Genomic DNA, 27917 nt, shown 5'->3' with positions numbered 1-27917 from the left:
TAGTTGCTAAACATGTCACCTATAATGGAGTACCTCACATTTATATTGGCGCATCCTGTATTAACATATATTAATGATTAAGTATCTGTATTATCATCCACATTTGTGAAACTTAAATTTTAATACATATTATTAACATTGTATAATTCTATAAAACATCTATCCAATAAATTCTGAACTTTGTTTCTAGTTTAAAACAGATGTATTATTAAAGTTAGACATAAACGTTTTAACTTGATTAATTATTTTCTTCTACTCTTGTTACAGACAATTTTCCTATTTCTTGAAAAACAATGATCTATATTCTGGTGTCAACTAGCAACAAGTGGAACACCAACTCAATCTACCCTTAGAAACAATTATTTTGACTTTGGTAGTCAAATTCGTGACTACATTTCACCCTATAACCTAATTCCTAAAAGCAATGATCTACACTCTGGTTTCAACTGCGTGATTTTGAGCTTGGGCATAAAGAATGTATAGTGGATACTTTTAAAGTGATATTATCACATACTGTATTGTAATAACAGAGTACTGAAAATAACGAGTCTTCTCAATTGGGTTCTAAAGTAACTGAACCAACCTATGTGAACTTTAACGAAAAACAGAATTATTTAGACCTTCAGATTCAACTGTGTCAACCAGTAAAGATTTTTTTTGTACATACGTATGACTTGTTTTAATATATTATTTTAAAACATGGGGATTATGTGCTGTTTGCTTATTGATAAAATTTATCGCCAACAAGTCGGACACCTACTCTAAAGAATCCCGTCCATCCATACTTAACCTGAAAACAATTCAATGTAAACAATTCCGAAAGCTTATTCTTCTTTGTATCGGGATTTAGGTTTTATTGATTTGGAAGAATCAAGATCAGTGTCGACCTCTTTCTCCTCTCAGAAGGGGTTACAATTTGTTTTCTTAATTTCGCGCAAAGCTTCTCGATGGAAATCTGCGCTAGCAATCTTTAATTTTAAAATGATAGACTACAAGAAAGGCATTTAGTCAACATCACCCACCACAATGTCACGGGCTAGTCTTTTTACCAACAAACATCAGGATTGGCCATCACATTACAACACCCCCCTTTCCCCTGCCGAAAGGGAGAGCACGTGATGGAACTATTAAAACTCGCGAGTCGAGTACCCCTAATCATCAAACCAACCTTATAAAAATAAAAGTACAGTTAGTCTTCACTTAGCAGTCTGATAACATTATTTGAGCTAATATCCATTAAACAAAACTATCTATAAACTTACATCTTATAATTGGCAATTTTCTCAGTCGAATATTTTAATACACTGAAAAATAAGTTTTTTTAATCAAAACCCTCTATTTCGGTTACATAAAATGTATTTAAGTATGAAGTTTTGTTTACATTCAGATGTATAACTTATTTCGTTTTTTCTGTTTCCAAACTTAAAACAAATACGTTAAATATTCACGAACTGTTTAAAAACTGTATTAAATTTTACTGAAATATTTCATTTTTCGCATTTTATACCTATGCAGAAAATTCTCAATGCAAAAAACGTAACTATCTTTACGCGTGAAATATGACAAAAGCGTTTTCATTTTCAAAACTTAACGACAGGGTTCACGCATCATCTAAAACTACACGAATATTTAACATCACGTAAACTCTTGTTATGTGTTTTTTTTTACCACTACTGTTTGAATATTCTAGGTATGAAATTATGTAATTAAGACATGTTTCAGTTAATTTTACGCACTCTCACGCTGAGATTAATCCAAGTGTTAGATATAACTAATATAACAAAATAATAATTTCGCTCTGTATTGTTATAAACACAGAAAAAAAGCAACAACTTGGTCTGTAAACTATAATTTTATTTTGTTTACCTTTTTTCCAAAGTTGTCCACCAAATTTACGTGACCCGGACATACTGGTTTTTTTTTTTTACGTTTTTCCATCATGTTCGTTAATTTTAACAAAACGGCACATATACGAATAGCTTTTTTTTTTTTTTAAGATGCGAAGGGTACACTGAGTTTTCCAAAGGCAATGATCTAACAAAAAAAAAGACATATATATAACAGAGATACTTAAAGCTATCTAAATTTATTTTAACCACCGTCAACCACAAACGTTTAAGTTCAAATTCGTTACTATAAAAAGAGGAAGAGAAAGACGTGAACGTTTCCACAGTAAGTGGTATATTTACTTACTACCCTACATAACATTTACTTTTTAAATTTAGCTCTAAAACATTACATATACAATTTTTTTCCACGTTATTTTATGACGTCATTTGTTGACATACATAATTAACTACTCGAGCACATCCAACATTATGTTAAAAATTTATGGTTTAACCGTATAATAGAAGCATGGAACGTCTGAAAACAAAAACTAATTAAGATGTCTTTAGTTTCTTTCCTTTCTCTTGCGTTTATATTTTCTTTAATTTTTTCTCTACATGTTCACATGCCTCTAAAACGTAAACGCTTTATAGTAGAATAAACACGTTATTATATTGTTGGTATTAACAAAAGAAAATTCGAAGCAATAATTCCGCCATACATGTAAAAGTACGTTAAAAAAGCAAACCACTCACGTAAATAAGCTCTGGAGATTAGCAGGTAACATGTGGGGACAGAAATCCGTGTGCCTATTGAACAATGCGAGTCACTTACCCAAACCAACTGCGCCCTTTCGGAATTCTGTGTCAATGGCTGACAGTAAACTCGAAAAACCAAAATAAAAGTTATTTCTTGCCTCAAAAACAAAAAGGCCCGATCATCTTTATGAACTTCAAAAATATTTAACTTGCTCCCTAATGGTTTCCTGGAGTATTTATTTCATTTTTTTTCAAACAAAAACTTGTACTATCTAGTTGTATTCACAATATTCTACAGATGGCGCGGCACGCAACGTTACCACAAAGAAACATTAAGGCCATATTCCAACATGAAAATGAAAACAAACAAACAAAAAATAATAATCACTTTACAGTGAAATAAACTTGCACCTAATTAGAGATGTATATATCATTTGAAGGTCATACACTAACAGCGATATTTATCAAGACGTTTCTTGACACGAGCAGGTTTCTTATTTGCGATACACCAGATGGATTCTGACAGTCTAAAAAAAACAGTTACTGGCACTAGTAAACAGAGAATTGTTTAAAATGATTCTAATCCATATACTGTAAAACTACTAAACAAGTTGGTTCTCTTTATTTCCCAATTTTATTTCATACTTCAAGTATATTTTGTACAAATAGAATCTAGCCGGGATATATCGGTTAACTTTAAATTGCTATCGGTCGTATTGTGGTAACTATTTTCTGAGGGTTGTTGTTGTTGTTTTGAATTAAGCACAAAGCTACACAATGGGCTATCTGTGCTCTGCCCATCACACCTATCGAAACTCGGATTTTAGCGTTGTAAGTCTGCAGACATACCGCTGAGCCACTGGGGGGCATTTTCTGAGGGAAGTGTATGTATCTTTTCATATATTATCATTACTTATAATCACAATTTTCACTTATGTCATTCAGTAGTTAAATAATTGTAGAAAATAATGCCAAAGTTACACTATTATTCTGTTCCTTCAATGCCTAAAAAAAAAAAAAACTGTTTTCAGTAATACACCGAATAACGTACGCTTTTAAATCAAGTAACGTTGAATAAACTTAGAAATACTGGGGCATTCCAAGTTAATTTCGATGGAAAAAATGCCAAAAACACCCTTAACTACTGTTAAAAGAGATTACGTTACATATACAAAATATACACACTAACAATCGGAAGCATGTTTCTTCTGATCGTAAGAAGCAAAACACTGAGATGTATTCTTAATAGAAACAAAGTATATCATTCAACCTTAACCTCATGGAAAATTAGAAATTCTTTTCAATATTTTTAATACAACTACTACATTTTCTTGACAAAGCCAGTCAATGGCATTTCTGGTGCTTCCAATATAAAAACCGCCATATTATGAAAACAAAAAAAAATCTCGTGTACAGACAACAATAGTTATGTCAGAAATACAATCATCGCTGATATTTGTTTAACTTCACGCTAATTGTACTTCTGGTAACTCAGTACCAATTTGTTTATTTGTTGCTGAGCACAATGGGCTATCCGTGCTGTGCCCACAGCAGGATTAAAACCAGAATTCTAGCCTTATAAGCCCTCACAGGTATCATTAAACCACACTGGTGGGTGGCTTGGAGAGTTAAGTACCAACTATGTTACACTTGATTCTAGCTTAAATGTGCTCTTTTACGAATCATATAAGCGAGCAATAAGCTCTCATTTTTCTTATCAACAGGCGTACCGAAGTCATATTTTTTTTACATCCATCACGCATAAAATTATTTAGTCCAGAAATATGTCAGTAACACAATTTTTTCAAAATCGTGCGTAATTCTTACATTTCTTTGTTGTTTCTGAATTTAACAAAAAATTTTTTTTCATATAATTTTTCATGCTTTTCGATAATTTTTAAAAACAAAAATTCGTCGGACTGATCAAGTTCTCTGCGTCTGAATGATCACTCTTACAAACCTGTGTTGAAATATGTTATTTAAAACCTAAATGTTTTTTTTTTTACACTTAATACATTATGAAACAGCTTACATGTACCCCAATAAACTCTTCACATTAAAAATTAGGAAGGAGGTGAAAAAATGGGTGGTGTAGAATGAGTCATAGGTAGTACTAACATTTCTATAAAATCTAGCTTTTACATAAATGATCAAATATTACTTTCTGGAACAGCTAAATCTGGTACAGTTTGATCCAGTGCCTTGGAATCATTGCCGTTGGAAATGTGAAGCTGTAAATCCAGACAACTAGCGCCCCCTCGCGACATTAGTCGGAACCATGGATGCTGAAGGACATCCTCAACCCCAAGTCGTTCTGCCGGATCCTTCCTCAGCAGACTTCGGATAAGACATTTAGCTCGAGATGAGATGGTGTCGGGAATGGTGAATTTGCCTCGACAAATTTTCCCAAAGAGTGCGCTGTGATCACTGTCGTGAAATGGATATCGACCAACAAGCAAAGTATAAAGCATAACACCCAGACTCCAGCAGTCGGCGGCTCTACCAGAGTAGCTTCCGTTGGTAGTTAGTATTTCTGGGCTTACGTAAGCAGGGCAACCATGTTTGTCACTGAGGTGATCAGATGAGCCTTCGTCTAGGACAACAGCGTCGTCTAACGTTTCTAACTTTAGATGAGTCCTATGGAAATAAATAAATACTCGTTGAAAGTTAGACACACAAACACAAACTATGCAATTAAAACATCGTTCCAAAATCCATTTCAGATTTTAGGACTTATCTAAAGTTAAATTAACGACCACACTATACACATAACAAATGCAGCTAATCGTTGTTGTACTTTGCCCCTCACATATCTTGCTTTAGCTAGGGAGTTTCATAATATTAAGAGTATGTTCAATTTATCATACACAGCATATAAATCAAATATAGAATTTTAAAAGTCTACGGCATTATTTTTTTTATTGTAGCACTACCTGAAATATCGTTACGATACATGACAACAACACACAATCTACACACTCAATGGCCACTTTAAGATTCTCCCCTTTTCTGCCATACTGAAAAATTATAGCTAGACGATTAGCACTATTTGCTAGCCGATTAATACAATGGTCTTTTAAACCATAGTATACTGACGGTTAGAATCTGGTCCTATCAGCCAGTTGCTTTCTCGCTAATAGAAAGTTAGAGCAGCAAAAAGTGGAAATTAGGTAGAGCACAGATAGCCCATTATACAGCTTTGTACCTAATAACAATTAAACATAATGAAAATATTCCAATTAGTTAATTATTTTCGTGACAATTTATGTTATTTTCGTTTCGATTAGTCGATTTTTGAAACAGGAGTTTTGTACATGTACAGATGAAGTCATACCATGGGCAGTTTTACAAACCATTTTTCTGGCCAACTGTTCAGATATTTGTCACCAGGATATAACACCTATATCAACTGAAAATGAATACGTTTGCAATCAGGTAAAACTAGCAACATGAGTGTAAAGTTCAACAAATGTCAAAGTATGTCCAAATAACTGAACTTTGTGAATGATCAGGGCTCCATAATTTCCAACCATCTCTCCAAAAGAATATTTCAAAAATTCATGTATCACCTACCAATCAGTTCAAATAAATCCTTTGTCTGGTTAGCAAATGTTAAATCCAGTGCCAAGGATTTAGTATTCAAGCTCATAAGAAGTTTCAGCAAATTAAACGTACAATGTCGATTATATGAAATTTACTGCGTTAGGTACAGCAGCAATGTTTTCTAGTGTTAACTATAAACAGGGAATGACCGATAACATGTTTTATTCCAATCTATTCTGGTATCACAAGCTGTTGAAGATGGAGGAACTGTACGTGGGAAGTGGCAGGAAGTTAAGTCCTTTAGAAAGTCAACCAACATTCACGGACTAAATTTTGATTCAACTGTATCGTAACAAGTCTGAGTGAAGTAATATATGCTATTTTTATTCGTCGAAGAAGATAACTGAATTTGCAGTTTAGTTCTCTTATCGAATTAGAATCGTACAATTACATTGGAAGTCTTACTTCATCGGAATAGCAGAAATACCACAATTTTCTGCTAACATCTGTAAATCAAATGCACGCTATACGTCCCCACCAATAGAAGACACCTTCCAGCATACAGCAGAGTATGTACACCACGCTGAGACCAGGCTATTACTGCGACAGTTTTTTTTTTTTTTATTATTATTTAGAACATTCACATAAAACTAGAAAGTAATGTGTGCCAAACTGACCCACATTTTTATAAACTAGAGAGTTTGTTTGTTGTTCAGCATAAAGCTACACAAAATGCTTTACCCATCGCGGGTATCGAAACCTAATTTTTAATTCCATAAATTTACCGCTAAGCTACTGATGCGACAAGGTAAATAAATGGAAAGCAGGGGTTACCAACTCTTCTTTGACCGGATACACCTTCGGATTAACAATCCTGACAAGTGAACCACTTGAATATGTCCGACAATTATCGCTACGACAGGTGGCCGAACCCAGTATTGTATAGTGGTTCTAATAAGGTGGTCATTTAATCGTGTATAATAGTCAAAGAACTACTACAGACTAGAAACAAAAATAGTTTCATACAGTAAGCCACTGCAACCGTAGACGACAAAATTTAAAACTTTCGATAATTAAAGTAGAAAATATAATTTTAAACTGTAGATTGTAATCCTTTGAGCAAATTTACCATCACGTCTCTCACGAGCCCCCGATGTTATAACAAGTAATTACTGTTAATCAAGCGAAAAAACAACAACATCGACGATAAAAACATGTTCTAACACACACACACACACAACAGATTTTTAGTAAGAATTGCTGGGTTGGTCAGGTAACCTTTACTACCGTATTTGATGGACCCTTTCCACGTATTTTAAAATACAGTGTTCTAAGAAAGCTATTTCACCGTATTTCATCACATTTCAACTCCCTGGTGGAAGATTTTGTTGCAGAAAGAACGATTAGAAACACTTTATTTAAAATGTCTGGAAATAATGCAGTTTTGCATGTTACTTGAAGACAACAGATTAGCACCAATATTAACAAACACGTGTACCTTAATATGCAACATACGTCTGAAATATTCAATAACGAAGGTAGTCTTTTCACTATACATGAATACAGCAATTTTGTTTATCATAAGTAAAACTAGTAAACAGCAGAGAATAAAATGTCAAGTGGTAAACTTCTACCTATAAAATTAATAAATGATAGGTGGTACAAGTCAATAGAAAGTTTCTCTAGTGACGGTGAGATTTTAAACGACCAAAACTAAAAAATAACAATATATTAATCTAAACATTTTGTTCTATCTTTTCCATTAAAGTTTAATACTAATGTGGAGAATGCAAAACTTGTAAACAATATTTACTTTGAGACATATTTTGTGACCGTCGCACATTTTAAGTACATATTGTAATCACAGACGCTCGAAAGGACTGGTAAATGACTTTTGGTTTGTCTTTGTATTTTTGCGCTTTTTCTGTTACTTGGGATGACTCCACTCCATTCTTGTTTTGCTGTAATGTCTCAAAAACGTATCTTACAAAAGTTGAGGCAAACATAAAAAGGCAGAAATATTTAAGGAGAAGAGTACAGATGAAACATTTGATTTCGAAATACTTTCAGGTTATCCACGACTTTTGTCTGAACATCCTCTTGCATGTTGTTATATTGGTAAATAGTAGCGGACCTTCGACTCAAGGTTATATTGCGCGAATTTTGGCAAACACTCTATAGGTGCCGATTCAGATTTTTTTTTGCCGCGTAAGAAAGGTGTATAATATGGCTCGAATTTACTTCATTTTTTCAAGTACAAATTTTTATCTCATCATATCAGTCAAGAAATGACGGAACTACATTTAATTACTGTTTTGGATTCAGGAGGTCAAACCCTTTCTATTAATTTATTTGATTAATGTATTTGTCTCACAGGTTAATTTACTCTAATCCTACCGAAAATAATTTCAAATTGAGGGTAGGCTGGTAGAAATCTTGATGAGTAATTAAAAAATCGAGTCAGTTATACGCGCGCGCAACATTTGGTATTGCTGACTCAAAGATATAGCAAATAAAAGGGGAACAAAAGCTTCATATATAATTTACTCTTAAGCTTGTTTTAAAAGAATTTCGAGTACCACAGTTATTGAAAATTCCCTCTTGTGTCATATTCGACTAAATTACTGCAAGTCAGGTGCTTATATGGATTTCTCATACAGAAAACAACAAAACTTCACAAAGCCAATACGATAACAACGATAAAAAACTAAAACAAAAAACACGTATTTATATAACAAACTTTATAAGACCGTCGACGTCAAACATTGTAGATCCATTAACGTAGAATAAATGAAATCCAACAGTGCTATAATTATTCTCAAGGTTCTACGTGTCTACTGAAACCCTAATTCTAACTACTGACTCATAAACGCACACTGCTGTTTGACAGATTTCGTTTACTGTCTTAACTTGTGAGATCAGTAACCTAACAGCTTAGAAAAGATTTAATGATTTGTGATAAAAAGCGACTCATCCTCTATTATAATACACAAAAAATGTTGAAAGCTTACATACTACAAATAAATGTTTCAAAGTCGTTCTGATGCTATACGTAGCTAGTCTTAAATATAAAGACTAAATTGCTCAAATACAAAGATAAAAACACGTTTCTTTGTTATAACACAAACCTGCACAACGAGCTGTGTTCTGCTCACCACAGGTACTTAAAACCTATTTTCCTGCTTGTACGTCCTATGACTTGCAGCCGAACCAATCGGAATCTAAAGAAATGCCCGAGCTAAATTATGATCGTATAATGCGTTTTACTGCATTATGGGCGATTTAAAAGGCCTCCACAGAAAAATGTCATTTATTAAATTATTAGCCATGGCATATATAGGTACAAAAAATAATACTTGAGAAAACCTCATGCAAGGTTGTTGTTTTTTTTACACTGAATTGGGCATTTATGAAAAAAAATATAAATTTTGCTGCATTCTTGAAAAACTTACTTACATTGATATTTGAACTCTAGTTTCCTCAGCTCAAACACGTCAGTGGCAGTCCACATGTGGCATAATTTAACTCCTTATAACATGATAATTTCCTAATTACACCTTAGAGAAATTAACTGACGAGATTAAATGTCATACTATGATAGTTTTCTGATAACAAACATTTTGTATTCACAAGTCTCAAACATTTACATTCGTCAAAAGAAAGAAAATTTTGTTGTTTTTTAATAGCAAAATCACAATGGGAATCGTACCCTGGATTTTAGCTTTGCGAGTCCATGAACTTACTGCTGCGCCACCGAGGGACAGAAAGAAAGAAAGACAACCAACAAACAGAGATAACCTAGGAATTAATAAGTTAAGGTTTCCACGCGTCCTGAAAATAATCGAAGATTTTTCAAAGTTAATTTCCAGGTCTGAAAATGCCATAAAAAACTGACCTTGTGAAATTCATTATCTGATTTAATGATTGTTCAGTGAAATCATTAATTATTGACTTTATCAAAATGCAGTTAAATAAATAAAATAAAAAAAACTGAACACGAGCGATGATTGGGTAAATAAGATGTACACTGTAATATTATAAAATGTCATGAAAAATGGCTGAAATATTCTGGAAAATTATTTATGGGAACTTTCATTAGAGAGCAAGAAGGATATTAGCAGAATCACTGTTGTACTGCTATTACCAGTTCCTCGATTCACAGCTTAAAGAAATGAAATAATTTTATAAAGATAACGGTAATCAATAATATATTTACGTGGTTTGCTAAAATATCCCGTATCTATTAATCATGTTATGAATTTGGCCCATATGGAGATACTTTAAAAGTGAATGTTTTATTAACGCTTTTCACTGACTAGCCATTTTTACTTTTCTATCTTAAAATATATGATATAGAAGTAAATTGACAAAATTAGGCTGCGTGTTCGACAAATGGTAGAATTACAAGCGAATCTCTTATGCGAAGTTTAAAAGTTACCTTCATACGTTTAAATTTTAACAGTGATTACTCTTTCAACGTAAAGATGCTCAAGCATTGTTCATATTGTGAAAAACGTTGTAAAACAAATGTTTTAATGTCAATATAGTCTTAGCTATCGTACAATAATATTAAAACTATAAATTGTGAAGCCCCTTTTATCATGACAAATATACTACAGCTATTTGTCAACCATCAAGCACCATACCACCCGCCCTAAGGGCTCCACTCTTACAATGCAACCACAGCTTAAACTTGGACGGGCGTATATTATGCGATATCGAGCGTATTCGAACTCGATAGTTCCGAAATCCAAAGCTCTATCACAAGTCCAACCCGTAATCCATTTTTTGAACAGAAAATGCGAGAAATAACAAATAAAAATATCAAAACATGTCATTTTTAAAGTGATTATAGCATTTCAGTAAGAGTTTTCTCTGTACATTAAATTATTTATATTAGCCACGACTCGCAGAAATTTGTAGTAATTTTCACACCCTTCATTTGACGAATTTTTCTTATTATATCATTTTCACGCATGCGATTTAAATTAAGCTTTATTACGGCCTTTACGTGTTACAACGATAACTTTTTTTTTTTTTTCATAATAGACCAAAGTCATAGAACTACACGTAAACAATAATGCATCTGTATTAGTGTACAGAATATGAAACAAATGAGTGTTTAATGTATGACAGTGTGGCAACTTAGAACAAAGAAACTTACAAAAACAAAAACGGAATAAAACCCGTAGTAAAGACAAAGGAAACAAATCAACTCTATATTATTGGAAATTAAAATAAATGTAAAGCTGTAATAAAGGTAAAGCTATCTGATTATGCAGGAACGTCTGAATATGTTCACAAAGTAATAAGTATAGTTTTGAACGAAATAGGGATGATTATTTTACACCTAAACAAGTCGAGAAAGCCCACAGAAATTGTGTTTAATGAAACGTTATTTTTTACAGAAAATTACATGCGGGTTAAATATTGTTTGTGCAAAATATTTTGCAACTAAAAACTAAAATCGAAACCAGTCGTCACATAATGACGACATTCTACCATTGTGAACCACATTCATTGCACCGAAAAATATGACCTGACAGAAAATAGGCAAGGTGTTTCTGAATGGAAAAGCTGATATGCAATCCGCACTCCTCGGGCAAAAGCCTTTCTGAAGATATGAAATTTGTAGCATTTCACAGAGAAATTTGCTAAAGTTCCAGACAGAGAAATGCAAGAGTATTATTTATATAGATTTTCCACCCTTAATAACAGTAATTGACAAACATGACGTCTGAAATTAATGTTTTAAAAGTACCCTATAACTTGAAACCGAATTTTATTCTTTTCTTAAAACTACATTGCCAAAACACTTGCCCTAATAAGTTTTGAAATGCTTTCTCATTCTACACAATTTGTACGTACTCAAGTCGCATTTAAACGTTTACTTATGGCCGAGACATCCAGTAACTGAAGATTTTGCAAATGAGAAAGTCTTGTTTGTTTGTTGTTAAGTAAAGAACTATACAACGGGCTATGTATGCTGGACCCACCACGGGTATCTGTCACATAAGACTAAAAAAGTTTAATATATGCTACGAAATGTTAAAAAGCAAAAGTCTGCTGCTGTGCCATTCAGTTTAATATTATGAACATATCGAAATAATTAGGAAATGAATTATTCAAATAGTGCGTTTAAAACAAGCTAACTTGGGTCTACTTCATGGGTGACCAGTACGTGTGGCTGCGTTGAAATAGGGAAAAAAATTAGAAAGGCGTTTACAAAGCAAACCCTTTGGATGGCATCTTGCTGCTACCTTGATTATAGTTGCGTTTATTTTCAGTTTCACATACGATTTCCCAACATAATTTGTTCTACAATCTACATTATCATGACAGGGGCAAGCATTTATTATGACATCAATAGTATAGCTGTAAAAGGTCACTTCTTCTCTGTTTCAAGGCTACAAATAACTGCGTCACGTGCTCTTTGGCTCTCGCCCAAGATCCCACATGAACAAACAATTTGTACATCCTTATGGACCATGTAACAGTTCCAAACAGTTGCAGCTTCTAGCTAACGTGATGACTTACATAAATACATTGCACAAGTATTACTAGAAAATATAGAATTTTCTATAACATAAACGTGTAAAAAAGGGTAAAGTTTAATATATACAGTGCATCAATGCTCTTTAGTACTACAATATACAACAATGGCTAAGTGTAGTTGTAAATGTAAAAAATGAATAAAAATAAAAAGGGAGGTAAAACCCAAATACAATTTAAAATCCTGAACATTTTATCGATCTTTTCCCGGATGTAAATATCTCACAGAACTTTAATTCCTTATAATAATATGACCTTTTTGTATGACTATGTCTCAAACTGAACATTTTAAAAGAAATGCTTTGTTTGTTCTTTCTTACACGATTTCATTGAAATTAAACTTCGACAAAATGTTTTATCTAAGTGCATTATAATAGCAGCTGAAAATAGTATTTGAGAGGAATTATAACCACTAAGTAAATGTATGTCGCAAAACTCATTAACGAAATCCGAACTTCTTTCCACAACAATATCGGCAAGTCTAGGTCAACTGTTATCACTATATTGAGATATAACATGACGTAGAATGTGGTCATTGTAACGCGTGACGTTAACACCATCATTCTATGGCACGTGCAGATAGACACCTCCATCATTCTTGTCCACACTAAGTATTTCCACTATCGCCAAATGAGTCATTTCTGTATCAAAATAGGGTTAGATCTGGTTCTAGGGTCTCTAGAAATGACTATTATATGACTTTAAGGTAATGTGTGACGTATTTATCTGTTAGATGTTACAAAACAGGAGTATTGCAATATTCCATTGGTTCACTGAACTTTTTGCTTTACTGTAAGTGGAATGCGCCTTACTGGCTGTCTGATGTACAGACAAGCCCTATGAGGTTTATTTCTAACTATATATACACCGACACGTCATGTAGTTGCAAGTCTAACTTCTACTTCAGCCTCACGGAGGTTCGTTTATCTTTCGGCGAGCCTGAATCAACAGAGAACGGTCATAACCTGTCTTGTCATGTGTCCAAACAACTGTATACTACTGATTTGAAAGCAATTCCACTTTAGGAGAATTCAATCAATTTGCAGGAGCTCAATGTAACAGGCGGTTTTCGTCCAAACGGTTTCCATACGAGTGACATATCCAACTGTTTTCTTTGACGTCTAGTCATGGTACATGGACAGTCTGAACATTTTAAAAAAGTGCATCACCTCGAAGCGTCAACTGAGACAAGATTACAAGAGGCCATAGGTTGAATTGACGATCATTTGCATTTCATTATTATTGGTCACAAGAACAGTTATATAAAGAATACTGAACGCGGGCGTGTCTGGTATTACATCACCAGTTTTGACTTTTATAATAATAATCACAACTTCCAATCATCCTTTAACTGTTTTCTTAAGAGCAAATTAATTTGAAGCTGATAAACATTGTGGCGATTTACGATTTAATATTTATTATTGTATCTCTAGAGGAACCACGAAAGAGATTGGACAAGGTGATTTTTAAAATACATTCTTTTGATGATATCAGGACCACTATTCAAATTGTTTTACTGTTCATAACATAATTATATAAAAGTACTAAACACATTCGTTGAGACGAAGGATAAATTTGTAATGACTAATCTTAAAGTAAATACATTGTTTGTTTGTTTGTTTTGGAATTTCGCACAAAGCTACTCGAGTGCTATCTGTGCTAGCCGTCCCTAATTTACCAGTGTAAGACTAGAGGGAAGGCAGCTAGTCATCACCACCCACCGCCAACTCTTGGGCTACTCTTTTACCAGCGAATAGTGGGATTGACCGTCATATTATAATGCCTCCATGGCTGGGAGGGCGAGCATGTTTAGCGCGACGCGGGCGCGAACCCGTGACCCTCGGATTACGAGTCTCACGCCTTACGCGCTTGGTCATGCCAGGCCTAAGTAAATACATAAGATAACCTGTGGAATAAAGAAGGAGAACTGTGCAGAATGTTAACACATTACGAGGTATTAAACATACAGTATATCTGCACATTAACAATGTTTACACAAGCAACATATCGCTAGTGGTGTATAATTTTTACTAATTATAAACACATTATTCTGAACACCCGTAATCAAAAGATTACTTCTATTTCAGTACGATGACAAAATAACCTAATTTAATATAACAGAATTACTTCAAAAGAAACTGGCACAATTTTATTCTTGAAAACTCGTTAGGGTCAAATAACAAGTTAGGACAGAAATAAAATAAAGGTGTGCATATTTTTAACTAACCTTTCAGGGTCCTTAAAGACGAATTTTCGAAGTTTAAGATCTCGCAGGATCACGCCAGCCTCATGACAGGCCTGAACTGCCAGCACCACCTGGCGAAAAAGTCGTAAAGCTTCTTGTTCTCGAAGGCGACGTTTATTACGAACGTACGAATGCAGATCTCCGTACGAGCGCCGAAAAATGATATAACTTTTGGTTTCACCAATCAATACATGTTCTATCTGATTGATGGAAGGGTGAGAATCCAGTCGAAAATAACCTGCTACGGTTTTCTGATATCGATCGTTTGATACAACCTGCGATAAGCAAGATAGAAAATTAAATACATAAGCTTTGACACGCCTCAATTTATGTGATAAAATAATGGATTATTTACATTACTTATCTGAAATTCGCCTTGAAAAACAAAGAAATAATGTTCTTTGGCTGACGATATTAATTTGCGTTCCTAAAGTTTAAGAATTATAAGTAATTTAAAATTTATATACAGTTTCTGCTTGGCAGTATAAAAGCAATCATGTTGCAAGACATAAAAGTCGTTATTTTCATGAACACAGGCAGGTAGCTTGACACTTATTCAGAATAATTGAAGTAATTCACACATTACTTTAAAGTAAAAATCATACAACAATAAAGACAATTTAGTATTTTTCGTCTAACAACAACAACTGAAAAAAACAAATAATAATGAAAAACAACATTTAACAGTAAGTTCAGGTTTAAAGCTATATACAAGACAAAGGGATTGCAGATATATACTTTTGAGTAAAATTTGAGAAATGTTTTCTTAAACTTAAATTATGCAGTTGCCCACAGTGTCAACAACACGTTTTGCAAGCTCATGGTTAATAGCATGAGAAAGCTTGTACAGAAATGTTATATCTCACCAAAGTTGAACATTATAACGAGTTCTATAATAATTTTCACACAAACGTTATTTTCTTCCTGGTTTTACTTATTGTTCTTTTGTGTTTTTGTTTTTTTTTGCCATATATTTAATGATCTAATTTCAAACACGTCCTTGTATTTGCTGAGGATACCCGAGTAATTGTGAAACTGGCCTAGATGACCTATTCACACATGTAAGATTAAATTTGATTTGACAAATAAATATATTTATCCTAGTCTATAAATTACATCATCGGTAAGTAACAATACCCTATACTTCCCGACAGTCATACTTGCAAATGTTTATTTTTTTATAAATAAGAAAACCTCTATCTTACTGTAAGAATTAAATATTTAACTTTCTAATGTTTCACAAAAACTAATATAAAAAATTGTCATGTAAGTTAGAGATAGCTATAATCATAGAGAAAAATATAAATTTGTAACTTATATTTAACATTACAATTTTCATGAAATTATGGTTTGTAGTAAATCTGTTCCAAAATGTCCTGTATACCTATATTTTTGAGTTTATATACAACATTTCTTGTTTGTAATTACAAATATATATTATTCCTGACTAAGGGAGCATCAACGTCATTCCAGTTTTGACATAGCTGGTGCTATTTACATGCAAAGTTTGATGACTGACTTTCAAAAATCCATAAATAGTTCCCAGATGGAAAAAAATAATATTAAAGTTTCAACTTAAGAAACTAAAGACTGATATGTGATTCATAAGTACATAATTTGAAGTTTATGCATAAGAAATAAATATTAATAACATAAAACCATGCATATAATTTACTACATAACTTTCCAGTGGAAACCTTGTCTTTCAGTTTTTTTTTTTTTTTAAGAACATCATGCAAAATCTACTCAAGGGTTATTTGGACCAGTTGACCCCAAGTTTTAACTGGCAGAGTAAAAAAGAAGCAAGTACTCAATAGCACCCACCACTAACTGTTGCAATGCTGAGCTACTGACTTTGGTCAAATAAAATTATGGGTTAATCTCTTCTATTTTATACATAACACAATTTTATTATACACTTGTTTTAAAGAAACTGTTTTGATAAAATGATCTTCTGATAAACAACTTTATAAACAGAACTAGCATTAGCACACAGTCAGAACAATCAATATATCAAACCTAAAAATCACCCTGATAATCAGTATAGTTAATTATATAAGCTATCATGTTTCTAATTATGCAGAGATTAAATTACATTGCTTTACTACTTGGTACCCTCAATGTTAGTTGTTTTGAATTAAGCACAAAGCTACACAATGGGCTATCTGTACTCTGCCCACCATGGGTATCAAAACCCTGTTTTTAGTGTTGTAAGTCCGCAGACATACCGCTAAGCCACTGGGGGGCCTCAATGTTAGTATTTTCAGCTGTAATCCAATAGCTTATAAGACTGAATGACAGATGATTTGGGTTAGTGCTAAATACATTTATTAAGCTAATATTGAAAAACAATCTGTATTAATAGTATAATAATAACACTAATAAGTAATGGTATCCAATATATTAAATAGTATAACCACTATCACACGTTTACCTAAATAAATGTTTTAATTTTTATTTCCTATCCTCCACTGATACTATTTCTAGACAGTCAATAACATTGTTGGAAAATTGAACTTTTGTTATTGTTTCATATGTTTACAGTACCTTTCTGATTTTCTCTTTTGCCTACTTTTCATTATTTACTTATGCTTGATGAGATAATGTACATAACCAGTTGAAACACAGCACGACAATCCTTATATGAGTAGTTGAGATGTAATAAACATCTCGCAAATCAGATACATTAAGTACAGTACAAATGATGATATGCACTCCAACCTATCACTACTTTCCCCAACAAAAAAACTTCTTCAATAAGAAAACTAAACAAATTCCTTCTAATATTACAGTGACAATAGTAGAACTAGGGAACACAAAAATTTTAGCATGTTATGAGTCATCTTCAGCTAAGGCAGTTTCATTTTCATAACAGGGTGGTTGGCCTTTGGATGTTGTACAGGCAGTAAATTAAAGGGCATTTAAGAAAAAAGCTTAATAATTATATGAATGATAAGGGCTGGCTTTACAATTTAATTATTTTAGAGGATGGAACAGCCAAGATGTACCAACAGGTCTCATGTTCCAAAACATTGTTACATTTAATCTTCTGGTAAAAAAATGTTATATTATACTAACACTAATAAATGGATTGTGATAAATTTAATTCAAAAATATTCCATACAGATGTCCTGTACACTAATAATCAAGAGAAATGTTCCAAACTGTCACTATGTGTTGAATAGTAGAAATGTATGTATTGTCATGGTATGCAAAAAAGTTTCATATGTGATTATCAATGGTCTATCAACTGAAAATGAGCATATTCCATATCATTATCTTTTAACGTTAAAAGAATAGACATATTTCTTTAGGACATGCTTCAGATTAAAGTAATAAAAAATTCTTCAAACAAAGACATTGCAACAGTTAATGACAAAGAAGAAAATACTTATACCTATAATCAAATACAATAAGTATAATAATTATCATCAGATAAATGATTGACCAAGAATATGTTAAGATACACCAAAGTAGCATGCACACATATATGTTCAGAGATAAATTTAGGGCACATTTCCTCAATATTTGGCCCTTTTTTTTAATTATTTGACTTTACCAAGTTCATGGACACCTTATGTTATTAGGGAACCCACCGTAATAAACAAAGTTGTGAACCCAAAAGTAATTTGGTGCATAAACAATCTGAAAAGAAAAAAATATATATAATTTTAGGCTTAACCATAAATGAGTGTTTTGTATGAATATACTCTTGGTTACAGTCTTTTTGCAAATTCATGTTCTCTATGGCCATGAAAGAACTGAGTGGTCTTTTACTTGTATTCATTTTTTTTTTTTTTTATAATTACTGAATTATTAAGTGTAACTGACATAAATGTAGTTATTTCAACAAAAGAAAAAACAAAACACTCAACCACCACCATATGCAGCAAAGAAAGTTCCTGTTTGTTTATCATAGTGGAGATGCATTCAAGTAAACTGATACCGTTTCAGTAGTTTTTGCAACCTTTCACTCTTGTCATTTTATACTCAAAACAATATAAACTGATACCACGTGATGACGTCATCACCCTGCGTGTTCAGAACATTTAGCAGTAAGTGGTTATATAATAAGCAACAAAACGACGGCAGTCACAACGAACATTTGACACGTGTGTCTAGAGTAACAAACTAATTGTCATGTGTGTAATAAAGCAGTACATGCACCACTAAATTAATTAGGTTCTCCCCTGCAAAATATATATATATATATATATATATATGACAAATAAAACATACGAAAATAACAATAACGAAAACCAGTCATGGTCCAGGATGTATGCAATCGTACATGTAATGGCTACCTAGTAAACTTTTACTACTCAATAGGTTTTCCTCATCAATCTTAAAACACGCACACAAGGCTGCTACATCGGCATCTGAATCATCTACAGGATGCACAAGAGTTCGTTCCATCACATGTAGAGCGAATTCCAACTGCTGAGTCATCTTCCTCGTCCTTACTTCTAGCGTAACAAAAATCTCCCCCTTTTCCCCGAACTCCAGGAGAATTTCCTAACATTTTCTCCATGCTTACTGAATGCAAACTGACGAATAGTTTTACTAAAAGTGTAAATATTCAACTGAATCAAATAATAAGACTTCAATAAGATACGTTCAATTAAGAATTGCAATGAGATATGTATTACTTTCACAGAACCAACTTCAGGAGATGGTACTAAATTAAATCTGCATGCTGTTAAAAAAAAAAAAAAAAGTCGATACTTCTAACAGCAGTATTCAAGTCAACATTTCATACAACTAATGATGCAAAGCAAAGAAGCAGACTACCATAAAAAATTAATGGAAAATATCAAGGTTGGCCAGTCCAAAGTGTCAAAAATGTAGCTTAATGATATAGCTTGATAATCTAAATACATGAAGTTACAAATTAGCAATAATCATTAAACCACAAACGATGTCAACTCAATTTCGAAATCTAGTATTACTCGGGTAGATCAGTAACTAATTTCCCGTGGCGTAAATCACTATTCGAGAGTAAACTTACAGCCAAATATTAATCATTTCTGTTTTACCAAAAAAGTTTCTAGAGATACGTCGTAAGTTACTCTGTCAAAACATCTTTAAAACATGAACATAAACTACAATGTAATGTATAGTAGAAAAGTACACAAACATCTAATAATACACGAAGTACGCATAAAAACGGTTCATTAAAAGTGCTGGTTCACAACAATGTGACAAACTCGACGTTAACTTTATAACATTTCCTTATATATCGAGCACAATCTATTGAAATATATAAGATTGTGGAATATAATATTTAATTTAATACAGCAAGACGTGTAAGATTTTAATCAAACACTTTCTCGGGACAAATTCTTGGCCAACGTTTCATGTCTAATATTCAATTTTCAGAATATTAAAGTCAAGCTCCACCAGTTACAGTTGAAACTTCGTTCTAATTTCATTGTTGCAACTTATTTTCCCATTTAGTAAAGAAAGACCCAATGACAACAGCTCACAGAATTTCTCAAATCTAAGAAATAAACAAGTGTTACAAAAATATTTCAATGTCCATTTTTTGAAACGGAAACTTCAGTATTCACATACAAGCTTATCTTACAATATACGTACATGAAAACTGTTATAACACGATTCAAATCTATAGCTACATAACAGTCAATTCCTCAAGAGAATCGAAATATCGCGTATAAATAAGGAAAAATGAAAACATCAACATGTACGGCCACATCGATACTGACTTAAAAATAAAGGACGAATATATGATTATATTCTCATCTAATGTTTTCCATAATACCTTAGTGTACATCTTCACAGCGTTGCCAACTCACCAACAAAATTCGGTCATTGACCGGTCCAACCCTAGTGGTAAATGAATCTGTTCACTGTAGACACTGCCAACAGGATTCTCGTATATAGGTGTATGTGTGCATGTTACACGCCACCCATGAAAGTACAAACAAACAAAAAAAGACAAAAATTCGATAAACAGCTCCACGGTTGCTGTAGCTACACAAAGTCAGGATACAAATAAGCTAATATATCGTTGGTTTATAACTATATTATTCCCGGTTTATATAAGGTGAATTGTATTAAAATATTAGTTTATGCAACCCAAAATTTATCACGAAATTTGTTAGCACAGTATTTTAATGTAATCTCACACAAATACATGAATATTGGATATGTTTAAGCTAAAACATTTCAAAAAGAAAAATAGTTAGTTCTACAAATTTGCTCTTTAAAAACAAGGTATTATAGTAGAAGATTTAATTAACAATGGTCAATTACTAGCTTGTAATTCTTTCTTTGTTTTAAACACAAGGTGCTATCTGTGTTATATCCACTGTAATGAATCTAGCATTGTAAATCTGCAAGCTTATCTCTGATCCACAGGAGAACAGTACCTTGCAAGTTTTAGTTATGGTAAAATTTGATAAATACAATAAATACTGGATCCTTAAATTTGGAATTTTAAAATCAATTTCAATACTCACTGCTTTTTAATAAACAAACAAGATATAATGTACCCAGAATAAGAGTTTCATTCAAAGTGATGACTATATATTGCTAAAACTTTGGTTTAAAATAAATTACTATTAAGTGATGGTGATGATTCTTCTCCATATGCAAAGTTAATAAATTATGTGAACTTGTGTATGAAACATGTGTTATGTTTCCTTCTGTTATGAAACTCAAGTAACTGCTATACAAAAAGAAACTCTCTAAGGTGCTTACATCATAACAGCAGGACAGACTATGTAACAATAGGCACAATTAATTTGGAAGGAGAATGGCTTCAATATATAAAACACTTGATGGTGAACCTACATCAATAACACCAAATTCCATGTCAGCAAGATTAATCCAGTACAACTTATAATGAGGCTTAAAAATGTTTACTGTCTAGGTAATACACATTGTTAGGTCAAATAATGATCTATCATTATAAAAAGGCAGACAAACAATTAGATATGTAGACACAAACCAGGCTGCTTCATTTTACAAAGGAAAGAAATAATCTTTCTATGGGGAAAAAAAACAAAAACACTACAAAATGTGTAGTACTAGAAGAGGTTAGGTTTACATTTCAATGTTTATCTGCATGTTCTCTATATTACCCATTTTGCACTGTGTACTCTATACCTAATTTTTTGTCTCAAAATACAAGCAGAGATCTTTAGTATTTAAAATTTAAGAGCCAACTGTTTTTAATTTTAACAATGACTTCAAAACATTATGTAATAGAGGAATCTTTTGTTATGGATTAATTTCATACATTAAGGTGTATGTTGTATTCTCAGTTCTGATGGAACAACTAAGAATAGAGAACATGACTGCCTTACCCATTTCAAACAACTCCAAAGATGCTATTATTATGTTCAAAAAGTTCCATCCACCAGCATTAAATGTAATACCTCCATAAATCTATGATCAAAATGAGATCACACCCAGAATCCTCCAGTGCTCAGGAGGATGAAGGCTTTTAATGCTAAAATTTGGAGTTTTATACTTATAGTGGGCAGAGCATAAGTAGACAATTATAAAGGTTTGAGCTTAACAATAAACAACATACTCCTGGGTAAACAAGTAAAGGATTTATTCTTAATATAAAAATATAAAACACAAAATGTATACTTCAGTATGAATGTTTTCCCATCAATAATAAAAATTGGTTAACATAATTTTCATGTCTGCACCTCAATATACAGACAGGAAACAAAATGCCAGTGCATTGAAGTTCATAAGAGAAATGTGATGCAAGTGTTTATACTGCCATAAGATTCAGAAAGATACATTCCCAGATACTTCTAAGAGATTGCAAATACCTATGCCAGTAACAGTTAAGCATGGTCTCCAAACAAGTAATATTGGATGAAATAAACAGGATCTATTTGTCAGCTTCTTTTATATATTCTTTATTTGTGGATTAACCACAGATAAACACAATCATTCTTGCAGTATGTATTGCTATATGGATGTATTTCTACAATATACAAATGGTACATGGAAATCTTTTTTGTTGTATACAAGAGATTTTGAAGCACAAAGCAGAGCTACCAATATATTCCACAAACAAACACTCCAGATTCGCAAATTACTGACTCACCCTTGAATTATTTCTTTTGGTTTACTTTTTTTTTTTTATGAATATAAATCACTGCTCATATATATATCCGAGATGAACTTCTGGGTGTATGAAGTCTACATGGTGAAATATTTCTAGTCACACCTCAATATTCCCTCACACTTATTAATTAATCATTGTTACTATAAATTACTTTCATTATGAACAGATTACTTCACATTTCTTATTTGTAAGTGTATCTGGAAACAAAGTATTGGTAGCACATCTTGATTTTAATCTGGTGTTACTCTGTACATATCAATGTAACTTCCTATAAATTACTTACTTCAATCTGTTATATTAGTCTTTAAAAATGTACTTCTTAGGTTGATAGCCATTTCTAAGTAAAAGTCATTATTAGACAAATGAAACTAATGTGGTGGCCTATTACTATAAGTTATATTCTGACTAGCCACATTACAAAATACCCCTTAAGGCAGACTAGACACCTTGTTGCCTATGTAGTCTGGACATAGTACGGCACACGCTTAAGATAATGCCAAACAAGATCTTGTTTGATCCGAGTGTAACCCATTCATTAAAAAGTATTCTCTTTAGCTGGTTACCAGGTGATTATGATGAAGGCAAAATGTTGAAGTTCATCTTGAAAATGCTCAATCATTTTGACATAGGTATTGTAGTGATTAACAGAAAAAAAAAAAAAAAGCCTGAATATACTGTTACAATTTTGAACCACATTTGCACAATAAAAGCACAGTGGATTGTTACATTCTTGTCATGGAAGACCCCCCTTGCTCATCAGGATGAAAAATGTAACATTGTCAAGTAAACATCATCAGCAGCAGTATTTAGATATACTCTAAAAATTAGCTTTTGAAACAAATAAAAAAAAACAACTTAATTTCTGCTAAAAGTATATTTTTATAATATTGCACAATCTCCAGAAGCTTGCTGCCTCATAACACAAGCATGGTTGAGTGTTTTGGTCATACCCTAACTCTGCTGTCAGTATAGAATATACTGAAATGCAATTAATCATAACAAATTATCTGCTTCTAAATATGTCTTGTTTAAAGATCACAACTAATGCATTTTACAAGTTTGTCTCGTTGTCTTTTTTAAGATAGTTAGATATTTTCAATAGCACTTACTATCATGTCCCTTTTTATCTCAATGTTGCATCTGCTCTTACCAATAGTTTGCAGACTAACCACAGTGACTAAATCTGTGCTAAAGGACTCAAACATGCACCTGATAAATCATATGATCAATCTGTTTTGAATATTAACTAAATGAAGTGTTCTACAGTTGTTGGAAGGGTCCTATAATATAAAAGTGTACATTTTTTCTTTACAATTAATACTTTGCTATTTTATTACACTTTTAGAAACACTCTCTGAAAGTAGTACTTAGAAAATACCTTACATACAATGTTATTGAAAGAACAAAAACAAAAAAGGTGATAAAAGACCATTTGGCCTGTGAAAGTCACCCGCTTGTCATCCAAACAAAACCATTGGTCAAGAATAATCAACTTCTAACACCTATAAAATGAAAAATATTTAAACAAATTTTCATACAGATCACATATTATATGTGTTTCCTCAGGACAACTACTCTATACTTTTAGAAACATTTTAACTAAAACTTAGTGGGTATATTAGGAGCCTTCAATAATTTCAGTCCCTACACTAATCTTATTAACCCTAGCAAATTACTAACATATAACTCAACAGCTTTTAAAGCATATTTTTGTAAACTAGTAATGAACCAAATTACTTGTGGGTACATGCTTTTGTTGGTTACTGGGCCCCTTTAAGGACAGAAACAAAAATACAACCAACACTACTCAGTTCTTTACACTGAATGTTATAACAAGAAAAATGTTAAATAAAATTAATCAATAAGCAAATCCTACCAATAATTAATAGTACAATATATACACAATTAGTAATAGGAGGATTAATCTACCACTTAAAGAAATATTTGATAAGCACTTCAGTTAGACCATAAACAATTTTAAATAATGGAAACAAAGAACTTGTAGTTGTTCTATGATTCAGTGAAAACAAGTACCAATCAAAACCTCTATTTGTGACTCAGATATTCTTGATTCAGTTCTCACTACACCTTCTATGTACTCTTTTTCAAGTCATTTTCTTTCATACAAAATGGAAAATCACTCTGCTCAGTATTCTAAACTCTCACTAGTAATGAGCAAAAGGAGAAACAACTTATGTTAAAATCAAGCTTTTTATAAAATTAATACTACAATTGTTTTGGTTATTTTCTTCACTTCTGTATTCATAACCACAGTTAAGAGATAGCTTTTATCAACAATCACATCTATATACCTTTCTTTCAGAATATCATAACTTTTACAAAAGAGGTCTATAACATTAACAATTTCTTAAATATCAATATTATTCTTAAATCAAGTAAGTATGGGAAATTTATTTACTGGCAGTTCTCACAAAAATAATGTCAAACCATCTTATAATGCCATTTCACAAACTTAGACATTTCCATTTGGAATTCACTTTATTAAGCTTCATAAATTACTAAACACCTCCCCTTTTTTTTTTTAACAAAGATTAATAAACATTCCCAAATCTGGTGCACATGTTTAAAAACAAAATCTTTTTTTTTGTTATTTCACCTGTAACAAATTCTATACAAATGACAGACATAAAATTTGTAAACTATTTTGAAGTAATAAGTACAAATGTAGTGAAAGGTTATACATTTTCTATAGCTTGAACCACCACTATTATGATATAATGTTTACAAAACTCTCATAATAATGTTGCCTTGTATTTCACGAACAGCTGTTTTGAACTGAAAATAAGCACAATTAGCAAGTATAAATAAACTTTTACCTATGTGTAAAAGAATTATTCAATTACAATTTCCCATGTTACCATGTATAAACTGCATAGAATACAATAATAATTTTTAATATACTCACCTTACATATGTATTCCTCATTTGTTTTTACATTTATACAACGATACAAGGTTGATCCATCAAACTGTTCAAGTAGTATGTAGTTACCAACAGCACTTGCTGTGAAAGGATCTTGTGTGTTTGGAAAAATAGGTGGGGTTGGAGGCTGAAGATTTGGACTTAGGCTTCCACTACATTTTCCCCCATTTTCCCATCGTTTCTCAATGTTAAGTTCTTGTTTAAGTCGACAGTATTGCAAATTCAGAGGAGGTGGTTGCAAAACATTCATGAGGATACAAGAAAATTGCCTAACTTACATTAAAAAAAGGAAAATAAAAGTAATCCTTTCACAGATCTCTGCAGTTATAAGTTTTCATTTTTCATTAGTTACATGAAGTTATCTTTGCATAAGATCAGTAATTTTGTCCAATTCTTCACTCTTCAATTTTGCCGGTTCAACAAATGATGACAACTATTCACATAAATATACTTTGGCAATTACTGTTTGAGACAGGGGTTTCCAACTTTGAAATCCAACATCAAGCTATTGGTTTAACCTTTTAAAACTGAATTCCATGGGTGACCTAAAACAAAAACACCCATTTGATATATATATATATAAAAAAAAACTATTAAATAAGATTTTGCAATATTAATTATTATAATTTTCAGCACTATATATTTTAGTTGCCTTAAATTAAATATGTAAACATTACATAAGTTTATCAAACTAGATTTTTTTGATAATTTGGTTAATGTTTTGACGTTTTTGCTACTACAGTTATTAATGAAGAATAACTATGCCAATTACACTAAGTGAGTGATACAAGTCTCACAGTTTCATTCATCAAAACAACTTATGAATACAAATACCCGATACCACATATCCAAATACACCATAAAACGATGTTTAATTGTTGGAATACCAAAATATGTCGCAATAAAAATTCTCTCTTACCTTACATTCACTACGTGTCATCTACGAAGTCTTAATGATAATAAAAAGTTCACTAAAAGCTTATAAAGCACCGCTTTACGTACGTTTCTTTGTTCGCGATACGGCGAACTCCCTATACCACTACTAATTATTGATGAAACAGGGTAAGGATTAGCTCGAATTTAGGATTATGGACATGATTTTGTTCATTAGTTTTTCATTTACTGGGTAGCAAATGAAAAAATTATAAATGGTAGTATAAGGTATGAATTTTGTGTTACTGTCGTTAAGATAAGACTACATCATTAATAATAATACTATAAAACTCCAATGAAATACTGTAATTATTATCCTGATCCAATATAAAATATTCAGTGAGAAAGGTAAATTATTTGCATTCCTCCGAGTACGGGATGAACACGTTAATTATACCATTTATGAAATTACGTTTCACTTACCCTTATTAATATACTGAAACTTGAAAGCTGAACCTAGCGTTCAAACCTGCCCCAATTAACTTTTAATATTGTAAAACAGACGGAAGAAAATACACATTTTATGCTGTTGCTGTATACAAATTACAATGCTACTGCGTAAACGAAAGCAGTAGTAGTACTAGTATCAACCACCATACGTATAAAACGTCACATATCTACAACAATACCACTAAAACTGACGAGCAATAAAGTTATTTATCCTTAAAGAGAAATAACACTCTTACCGTTCACTTGTTTCTGAGTAGGGGAGGCCAAACTTGAAATAGTTAAAACGGTAAAGATAATCTTACACAGAATACTGGCAAAATTTACGTAAGATTTACCCTAATACATTAAGTTAGGCCAACCCCATTCAGAAACAACGCACACAGCCAACTCACAGACACGACAAGGCCATCGCTACACAGCAAAAGACGGAATAGGTAGCGTAGTAACCTGGCCAACGATTCGCATTTCATCTTGCTGAAGAATAACTCATTTTTTAGTTTGTTTTTATAACCTTTTTTATAATTTTGCAAACTAACTAACCTAGATGACA

General features: G+C 32.3%; 1 protein-coding gene across 2 annotated transcripts; it reads right to left on the bottom strand.

Moving 5' to 3' along the window:
* Positions 1–1833: 1833 nt before the first annotated feature.
* Positions 1834–27917, bottom strand: LOC143249357 (tribbles homolog 2-like). 2 transcript variants are annotated; one of them, XM_076499070.1, is made up of 4 exons: positions 27604–27917; positions 25968–26529; positions 14908–15200; positions 1834–5222 (listed from the first exon to the last, which is right to left on the bottom strand). In XM_076499070.1, the coding sequence occupies exons 2-4, from the start codon at positions 26232–26234 to the stop codon at positions 4736–4738; spliced, it is 1047 nt and encodes a 348-aa protein (XP_076355185.1). In that variant the 5' UTR covers positions 26235–26529; positions 27604–27917; the 3' UTR covers positions 1834–4735. The 2 variants fall into 2 exon arrangements, with proteins under 2 accessions (XP_076355185.1, XP_076355186.1); XM_076499071.1 differs by having other exon boundaries at positions 27341–27802.

Source organism: Tachypleus tridentatus, chromosome 4 (assembly GCF_004210375.1).
Source record: "Tachypleus tridentatus isolate NWPU-2018 chromosome 4, ASM421037v1, whole genome shotgun sequence".
In the NCBI taxonomy this organism is placed as follows: Eukaryota; Metazoa; Arthropoda; class Merostomata; order Xiphosura; family Limulidae; genus Tachypleus; species Tachypleus tridentatus.
Note: the sequence above shows the minus strand (reverse complement) of the source record. Positions and strands in the feature narration are given on the sequence as shown.